The 10,407-nt window shown below is 41.7% G+C and overlaps 1 protein-coding gene across 1 annotated transcript; it reads right to left on the reverse strand.

Moving 5' to 3' along the window:
* Positions 1 to 547: 547 nt before the first annotated feature.
* LOC105021074 (5-hydroxytryptamine receptor 4) lies at positions 548 to 5,818 on the reverse strand. The gene is made up of 2 exons (XM_034291232.1): positions 5,679 to 5,818; positions 548 to 1,719 (listed from the first exon to the last, which is right to left on the reverse strand). The coding sequence occupies exon 2, from the start codon at positions 1,703 to 1,705 to the stop codon at positions 620 to 622; it is 1,086 nt and encodes a 361-aa protein (XP_034147123.1). The 5' UTR covers positions 1,706 to 1,719; positions 5,679 to 5,818; the 3' UTR covers positions 548 to 619.
* Positions 5,819 to 10,407: the final 4,589 nt, after the last annotated feature.

Consider the following 10,407-nt stretch of genomic DNA (forward strand, 5'->3'; position numbering starts at 1 on the left):
ACTAGGTTGAAAAACAGCCACTTTGTTATTGCAGGCTTTTTTTTTTACAAAATTGAATTGCAAAGTGCAAGTTTATTTGTACCCTGTCAGTTGACGTTGTGCAGTTTATTCTCATATTTATTTAAAGTTTTGTTTCTCTGAAATTCACATATTCTTTTAACATCAATATTTTCAGCAGCTAAATACTCTCTAAACAACAAGAACCACTTCATCCATCGCACGCGACATCCACATTGCACAGTGTTACGAACCCTGTGGCTCTAGCAGTCTAGGGTGGATGGTACAGAGACCCATAACATTAAACTCATGCATATTAGTGTAGTGTACATGAACAGCAAGAACAAATGACACAGACAACCAAAACTACCATCAAACATAAAACGTTTATAATAAACACACGGTAAAGGGGTTAGGGAAAAGAGGCTGAGCTGTGCAATTAGGAGGGGTGTCCACTGATTGGTCCAGCTCAGCAGTTAGGCAATGCACTCATGACTGCCAGGTGGGAAACACCAACGAGCACAATCAGGAACATAAGGGACACCTGGGGAAACGACAGGAGGGGAAAAACACAAACGCACATACAGGGTACCTGCATGAGTAACACACAGTCTCTAGTCATTTATTTGTTAGTGTGTTCATTGCCCTCTTTTGATAAATCCATTCCTGGCGACAAGCTTTGTGCGCATATCCGACATCCCATAATCATGACGAATGCCCTCCGGAAGGATCTGTTGAAGAGCCCGTACAGGAAAGGATTAAGTGACGAGTTGACGTATCCCAGCCACAGGAAGACCTCCCACACCTCCGCCGCGGTGCCGTGGTCCACGAAGGGATCCACGATGTTGACGGTGAAGAAGGGAAGCCAGAAGAGGAGAAAAACTCCCATGATGATTCCCAGGGTCTGAGCCGCTTTGCGCTCCCTCCTCATGGCGTTGCGGTGCCTCTGCTCCTTGCTGGAGTCTTTGCCCACCCCCGCCGAGAACTGGCTCTCCATGGCGCTGATTTGCATGGCCTGCCGTTTGGCCGCCCTGTAGATCTTCCAGTAGGCCGCCAGCATGACGCCCATGGGCAGGTAGAAGGCCACCAGCGAGGCCGCGACGGCATAGACACGGTTGACCAGGAAGACGCACGTGTTGTCCGGCGCCGCGGGCGCCACTGCCTCGTGGAGTCCCAGCATGATGGGGCCGAAGGAAATGAACAGCGGGACGGCCCAGCAGGCCACGATGAGCAGGGCGACCCGGCCCTGGGACATCTTCTGGTGGTAGACCAAGGGGTTACAAACGGCGTAGTAGCGGTCGAAGGCGATGCAGCTGAGGTGAAAGATTGACGCCGTGCACAGCATGACATCCAGGCTGGAGTGTATCCGACAGAAGACGGCGCCGAAAAGCCAGCAGCCCTCAGCGGTGCGCACCATGCTATACGGCATGACCACCAACCCCACCAGGCAGTCGGCCACCGCCAACGATGTGACGAACGAGTTGGTGGGGGACTGCAGTTGCTTGAAGTAGGCTATGGCCAGGACCACCAGGAAGTTGCCCACCACCGTGCACACTATCCCTGCCGTGAGGAAGGCATACAGGGTCACGCGGGAGGCCCGGCGCCTTGCCGAGGTAGCGCAGAGGTCCTCGACGGAGCCGCGGGGAGACGAAGACGTGTTGGAAACCACGTCGATATCCGCTGACCAGCCCAAGCTACTGTTATCCATGGCTGGATCTTGATCTGTCGAGGTAAACACGACAAGAATGAAAGGGATGGATTTCCTTTGTCATCATTTAGCAGTAGAGTGAGAAACTTGCCAAAGCAGAAAACAAAAGTCTGGGGAGAATTCTGTAAACTACATAGTACGACCAACACAAATCAACCACAATTTTGTTGATTGACTGGGTTTCTTCCATCTCATAGGAACTTTGTCATTATTAAAAGCACTAAACTTTGTGTTTTTTCCTGACACGTAAATTAATCAATGTTTGATGAGATCAGTGCAGCCAGGAACCTTGGCAAAAGAAGGCTTGCTTATAAAAGGACAGCAGAGTTTTCATACTGGAATAGACAACTTTTACATACAATTCTGATTATACTAAAGCATTTGATTGCCTTTTTCTTTCTAAGGGTTAGATATTTCATGGGACAAATTAAAATGGGGACCCCTGAATTAAAATGGGGGACACCTGGTCGTTTGACACAGGTCGCTATGATGGAAAACTGTATAACAATTCAAAAGAAATAACTTTTCCTGGGCTGTCTTTTCCCAGCAGTGCCTTCTGGAATATTCCCCCAGGATATGGCTGTCATGAATTCTGTTGGAGTGGAACTATCTTGCAGAAAGCATAATCATCCATAGTGACAGACACTCAGGTCTACCTTACTGCACCCTATGGGGAATTATTTTACCGTGGCACAAAGGAACTTAAACATGTTAAAAGTGACATTAGCATTGTGTTCTGAGGATTTCCTATCTGGTTGAGGAGTTAACGTTGTCAACCGTCAGAAGTTGCCCACTGTGTAGTGTCAATGTTCAGAAATCACTTGTCCACAAACTGTCCTAATGTCAAGACTGAAGAGTTCATTAAAATCATTGTTAGTTTGATTGCTGTGGCAGTGTTAATAGTGATCTCACAGTCATTTTCACGCACGGTAAACATGATCTGTAAATAGCGGTATGAAAGCAGCAGCTTGTTTCTTTGTTTTGAGGCTACTGTGTGACAGGGGCAACGAGGATATAACACTGACAAGTTGTATCACAAATGCTCTCATCATCCTCACTGTCAAAACAATTGGCAACATTTTTAGCTGTAACTCTTCCTCAACATCACCACAACTAATGTTGCAGTTTTCTATTCTGGTCGTCTTAGTCATCAGTGTCGTCATCATTCCCATGAGAGTTGACAGTTGTTGTCAGAGACATGGTTGTTGCGTTTATCCCTTTTCACATCTAGTGAAATCTGAAGAGAATTTATTATTATAAATGCTTATTTATCGAATATAATGCAATTATGCCTAAATATAATTCACCTAGAAAACAAGGTACATTGAAATAAGGTTTTACACTAATGGGTTATCATTTAGTAATGGTTGCAGTGGAAATACACTGGTATATTGGTATATCAATGTGACTAGAGAATGTCGGTATGATTACTCAACCTTATACACACAGCTACACACCCACACACCCACACTGTTCATTTCTTTGTTTTGGTGTTTTGACCTCCTTCTTTGAACGCTGCACACTGTAATGTCTGTTTGTCTCACTGTGTCTGTTCACACATCCGTTCTTAAGACCAGGGAACCAGAAGAAACAGAGGATCCAAAACAGCATCTAAACTGAGAGAGTTATTATTTCCACTCATACTGTGTGGGGTGGGTGCCTGAGGTGCTGGGAAGAGGGGGGCAACTGGATATATTTCTAATACACATAGATTTGAAGGAATCTTCATTGGGGAGAGAGAAAAGAAGCGAGGGAAGTAGAAAGACAGGGCATGTCTTTTAAGCTATTTGTGGAACGGAACTGTCTGTAGTTCATTTTAAACGGCCAGAAACATTTATCCTTGCCATATCACATTGCGCCGGAACTGCTTGAATTCACTCTGAAACTGACAATCAAGACGTCATTTCTGGTGACATCAAAGGGAGCAGAATAAAAAGGGATTGTCTTCAACTTATTATCCTATCTAAACCAAGCACACTGATATAATTACTTTTGCATTTCCTATCAAAGGGGTACAATCACTGAAGTATAGTACTGTGCAAAAGTCTTAGGCACCTGAAATTCGAAACTAAGACATTTATTTGGGTAGTAAGTGTTTTTATCTCCAGGTAGCCAAATAAATGGCTTTAGTTTGACTTTCAGGTGCTTAAGACCTTTGCACAGCACTGCATGCAAATAGGAATAAAGTCAAATATGGGTCTTGAAAAGTAATAATTTGACCATTTATAATAAATATCTTGCAAAATATGTCTTGTCATGCACAAATTCTGCAAACAATCTTTTTAAGGGATGAGCGCTAAAAGCCTCATGTTTTTGTTTACAGTTTTACTGCTTTTTTTAAATGCATAGGATTTTAATAAATTACCAATCAGACTGCAAAAGTATTTTGAATATTGTAAAATATACAAATGTGTATACATATTTATTAGCTAACATGTATACACTATAGTTCCTTGGCACAAATCAGGAAATAAAGGGAAAATACACCTCAGGGTTAACCCAGGTATAAACAGGCTTTGGCCTAATCCTTTGGCTTCTTAGATCAATCAGAATCAATGTGTTCACATCTGATACTCTACCTCCATCAGGAAGGAGATTAAATCCAGACTCAATGAGGAGAACAAATGTTAATGGCCTTTGGTCAGTGTGATATGTATGGCTTGCCGAGCGAGTGCCAACCACAAAAGATAAAACATATTTACTATTTATGGTAGCAGTGAAACACTCATTCTGCAAACCCCCAGAAAAAATACATAATAGCCAAAAGCTCATTCAAATCCACCGGAGTAGAAAGTTGCTATCGTAAAAACATTCTAAGCCCTCTGGGAGAAGCTGATTTTGGATGTCCTCTATGGCTTCCTCTTATAAAATCATTACTGAAACTGACAGATTTCTGTTAATGCCCTCTGCCCTATCCACATATTCTAAACCAGGGGTCATTCAGTAGAGGACAGTGTTTCAAAAACACTGCACTGCCCATTGGCAACCCCATTGGACAAGCTGTGCCCTAAAAATCTTTACATCAACATTGTACTTTGTGAATAAGTCCTTCGAGTAGAGTATGCCAATTATCACAATTGTGAGTTGTGTTATTTCTGTACAAGCACTTCTATGGCATTATCCAAAGTAAGCAGATTATTTTAGTCAATCTTAACGATTCGCTCCACCATAAGACATTCCAAGTATGTCTTGACTTCACTTTTTGAGAATGATTTTGAACTGGAAGTGAGAGGTTGTTCTTTGGGCTAATTGTCTACAATTTATCATTTACATAGTATCACCTGATACACCCACGTTTGTGTCAGAAAGGTAGTGTGTTGGTTTAGTAATGCATTAAAATGATTTGTTCATATATTTATCATTTGATACATGTCTGGGTTATATTTTATTACAGCCAGTGCTGACAGATTCATTACAGTTTATAGAGGCTAGATATTCACCGTGGGTCAGATCACTGGCAGAAAAAATATGTGCCTTTGGATTCTATTGTTGATTTTTGGAAACTGATATCAACATTAGTTCTGTCGGGCCCAAAATAATATTGTCAAAGAACGCATTTGTCAAATTCTGCATGTTATGCGACACTGAGAAGGAAAAACACATATTCAGTTGAATACAGTGCAGACAAACCAATACCACTTGTGTATAAGACAGCCATCCAAGATGGTTTAACCAACACAAAAAACAGTAATCAAATGTGAGTGAAATGTGTGAAAAACCAGAAAAAGATATTCTTCCTACTTTAATAGGTTTAACTGTTTTACGTGAATGTGTGTGTGAATGTGCCATATTTTACCATGTAGCAATAGTTAAACTGCAGTCATGACTGACTTCAATGACTACTCCAGTCAATGGAGAGAAATTCTAGGTTAATTCAGTTATTGATTTATTTTCCCCAAAACACTTCTGGCACAAGCGGCATTGTTCTCCTTCTAGCAAATGTGAGAGCTGAGTGTGGAGCGTGGCTACTCACCTTCGAGAGAGATGGTCGATCGTCCGTCCTCATGTCACAACGCCGCTCATCCCAGAACAACAGGTGCCCGGCTCCTTTCTATTCTCCCCTCCACTTGTGATGATAAAAAGAGGAGGTGCGGAGGAGTGTATTGCTCTAACGAACACGGGAAACACACTAATCAGGCTAACGCACAACGGTCCCTTGTCATCGTATTCAGACGGGCGGGCGGGCGGTTAACGAAGGAGGGAGGGGATTCAAACGCAACGACTTCTACAAGAAGATGGGGACCACTTGTGTAGAGACCTACTTCACTATGCTTCTCAACAAATATTAACCTAAGGCCATGGTCCCAGTCTTCAGGTCTCGGGGAAGGTTACTAATGGATTGGCCCCATTTAGTTATACAAGCACAGATCGGGTGACTCCCTGAGAATGCAGGTACTTTGCGTCTGTACTGTTCTCCAACCACCAGAAAGAGGCGCCTCTCAAATTGCACCCAATTGTCTGGGGCCAAATAATACTGTATAATATGGAAAATGCTGAATTCCGTCGATTATCGAGATTCATGAAAATGGTCGACCATATTCAGGCTGGTTTCCACATTCAATCGGTTATATATGAACAAAATGTAAATGGGTAAAAATCTATCCGACACCCACGATAGGAAATATAGCTCTCTATTCTCCCCAAGCATTAAAACAGAGCTGTTCTTGCCTTCCCGGTTCTACATACCTGGGTTCTCTCCCGCTCAGCTGCGGGTGAAGCGCACTGTCTTGTCCCTCAAGTATGACATGATGGATGCTTTAATTAATTAACCATGCAGGGATTTTTTTATTAGGCAAGATAAAAGGCCACATTCACTTGCCCCGGCCAGTGTTTTTCCAGACCAGTCATTCATATGCGTAATGTAAGCGGTTCCCCTCACAGCGGACAGGGCAGGTGTGGAGGAGAGGGGCGACATTTGGAGGGAGGGGAAGACACACAAGCAGAAACATCTGGCGCTTTCGAATTGGATTCCGGGCGATTGTTTTCGTTGACTCAAGGGGGTTTAATTGGCCTAGCTGTTAATCCAGAACATGATCACGCATATCATTGAAGAAGGCCTCATGGGGGTGATGGTGGGGAGAGAGGTTTTTGTGTTGTCGATGTGATCCTTGATGTCACAGGGGCTATTCTGCGTGATGCACAATGCTCAAGCAGTGAGTAACTTTGCCTTACCTTGCTTTCGCTAAAAGGTTTTTGTGCTCCACCAGGAACAGAGTTGACGTAACTGCGTGTAAGCTGTCTTTTTGTCTGTGAAGAATAGAGGCTTTTGGCACCTGATACTAGATGCACCATTGTGTTCATTATATTATGTTAATATTATATTGTGTTCATTGTACTGTGTTAATATTATATTGCGTTAATTATATCGCATTCATATAATAATGCATTTATACTTTAATTCACATTGCTCTTATTACAAATATGTTACATTGTAAGAATAGGGTTTGCATGTAAGCAATTCGCAGCAAGGGCTACACCTGTTGTTTTCACTGAAGATCAAAAAAATTTATTTGATTGGACTGTGTTTTTGTTCTGTTGAATAAGAAATAAAAAGGCTTTACTAAATCCTTCCTTAAAACCGCCACCAAAAAGATGTGAGGGCAAATTTGACTTAAAACCCTTGCTGCCTCTAAATAAATCAAAAGGTCCAACAAAAATATTACACTTCTTCATCATGCACGCCCTTCCCTGAAACACACTGGTGAATTAGTCCATTCCAGGCAAGGCTGTGAGAGAAGAGACGGCTGCCCAATTGTCCGTAATTGTTATCTCTCTAATCTATCCGTCTAACTGCTTAGCGGCTTTATGAGCAGGGGGACTGAAGAATGTTTGTTTGCAATTGGCCTATCTGTGAACTAGTATTGCCTAAAGGCCTATCAGTTGTTGCATGCCAGACGGAGAGATTGACGGCTTCCAGCGGAGCCAGATGGTTTGCTACAGACAAGGTTTTAAATGGTGTTGGTTTACTTTCAAACACCATTCAGGTTTGAGTAGCTTAAATGGTTCAGTTATACCAATAGACTGGTCAAGATTGGGCACAGCGCAGGGGTTCAAGTGAACTGCTCAAAGATTTGGGTGACAATAAAAGTTCTGTTAAATTTGAACTCTGCTTGGAATGGCTCTGGCTATGACTTGAGGCAGGGTCGGGGCACCGTGACCTAAAAGGCACCGCTCACACTCTCCAGACCTCTAATTACCTCCTCAACATGTCTCATGGCAGTCAGGCCGCAAGCCAACCTAAACAGTTGGATGCCAAGACTGGACCTGGGTTCAAATGCTATTTGTTTTCGGGCCTTGACTGAGCTTGTTTAGCGAAATGGAATCAAAAAGTCAAAGTGCGAAAGCCTGATCATCTTGTACTGCAAGCAGGCTAAGGCTAGGACTGAAACGATTTGAAAAGGTTTTAAATAATTTTTGAGCCTGGGCATTATTCAGAATTATTTGTCACCCATGTCTCTATCCTAACTAATTTAGTTTTCTTGTAAGTTGAGAGACTGACAGTAAAAGCTAGGGCTTAATGAAAGAGCATAAATCAAGGATGACCAGTTAAATGTCCACTTCACAAGGATGACCAGTTGAATGTACACATCATAAGGATGACTAATTAAATATTCACATCATCATCAATATAATTGTCTTACTTGTCAAAACAAACCTTCCATTTTATTTAACTACTAAAATCCATTAAACTATTAGAAAAAGTAAAAGAAGCCAGAGAAATAATAACATATTCAAATGAGCTAATAAAAAGTTGGCATCTCTAATGTAGAACACTGAACCCTTCTCAGCATGGTTTAATATACTTGAATAGGCTATTTCACATCTATCGCTATGGAGAACAGTTTAAACATTCTTGAGTTTATATATTATAAATTCATTAATCCTTGTATGCATTCATTTAATTAAGTTGAGATACTTTTAAAAAGGGATTAGTGTTCATAAACGCAGTATTTTATTTAATAATAGTTTCAAGTGCTACCTACAGATTAAGCAGCAGTTGCCCTTTCATACGCTTCCATTATATTTAATCATATAAAACGGGACATATTTTCAAAACACTAAACTTCTTCTGTGTAGTTCTTATTAATTTGTATATGGGCTTTGTCTAGGGAGGCACCCAACCCCCTTCATAGTGCATTTATTTTAACCAGAGCCCTAATGGATATATGGGGGATACTGTGTCATTTGAAGCTGACTGGGAAGTACTGTACCAGACAACTAAATGCGTTTGAAATGTCTACTCCAAAGAATAAAAAGCTGCCTCAAAGAAGTTGTAATAGAAGAATGCATCTCCATGACATCCATTATGAACAATTGTCAGCACAATAATGTTCCCTAAAACAACACAATGAATTTTGAAGAGCACATATCAGCACATAAAGCAAGACAGCTGTAAACTGTCACACTGAAAGGGAACACAGTGTGTTGAGAAATACAAAGCCTGGCATTTCAGATGTACAAAAGAGCCTTGGAGACTGTCACAGTGGGACCACCTCCCGAACCTCAAGCTTTTAAAAAGCAGAGAAGCCTTTAAAGTCATCTGTTGGCAGCCTGTTTTTTTAAGGGTTGTAACCTTTCTGTTCTGTCCGTCATCCCTGTACTTTGGAGTTTAGCAGCTTAGCAAGAAGAAGGCCACATTCCAAATGGCATTCTGTTCCCTCTATTGCCCCTGGTCAAAGGAAACACAATATCTCTGGAGTAGTTAGCCATTTGGAAGGAACCCCATAGGGAAACTAATGACAGTAAGTAGGACAAGAGGAGTTAATAAGTAACAATTTTTCTCTTTAGAAACAGTCAATGGATGTCACAGCAGCTGCCATCATCTTCACTTGACATTGTAGTGACTATGTCTACATACGTGCCAAACAAAATGTAGTACTTTAGATCTCACAGTGCGTGCTAATGTTGACTATTAGTCTCCCACTACGAGCACTCACTATTGGCAGTCTCGAAACCTCCTGACTTATTTGTTTAAATTTTTCTCCGATCTTTTTCTTAAGTTGACTCCGATTTCATTGCCATGTCACTCGTTTGCTGGGAAGACATAAGCCTTGAAAGTGATGCATGGCCACTTTGACAGAAACCAACATAACATTGTAAAGCAAAACAATCCTTCATTTTGTTTTGCTGCTTTGGAAAACAGCAGCAAGGGCCAGCAGAGAAGAATGCTGCAATGAAAGAAGTTCATTTCAACATCTGAAATTAAACAACATTAAGATCCAATCTTCAAAGCCATTACAGGGCAGTAATTAAGAGACTGCACTCTCCAGAGCTTTTAGTAGTGGCCCTAATGGCCATGCTGGTCCTTTGTGGGTAGCGAAGAATGTGTGTGTGTGTGTGTGTGTGTACAGGTTCCAAAAGGCGTTCAGTGCATAGGCCTGAATGAAAGTCTAATTTAGTCATTCTAACAATTGATCTCTCCTAAATTATCTGCCAGATTCATAACAATGATAAATAGCAGTTTCTATTAAAAAGGCACTGACATAAGCAGTGCTCCCTTAGGGAATGAATTAAGTTGATGGTTGCCTGTCTACTGAGACTTGTGCTCTGGTCAAACAATACGCCACAGCCATGGCCAAGAGACTGAATACGACAACTTTCACAAATCTTAAATGTAAAAAAATTCAAGGCTGTCTGACAGGTCCTAGAAAACAAATTACTTGGGCCAGAACCAGAACGTGGGTTAAGCGGTAATTTTGTAA

This window comes from Esox lucius, chromosome 25 (assembly GCF_011004845.1).
Source record: "Esox lucius isolate fEsoLuc1 chromosome 25, fEsoLuc1.pri, whole genome shotgun sequence".
Classification (NCBI taxonomy): Eukaryota; Metazoa; Chordata; class Actinopteri; order Esociformes; family Esocidae; genus Esox; species Esox lucius.

Coding starts and splice junctions, on each gene's coding strand:
- LOC105021074 (XM_034291232.1), bottom strand. CDS start 1,705: ATGGATAACAGTAGCTTGGGCTGGTCAGCGGATATCGACGTGGTTTCC.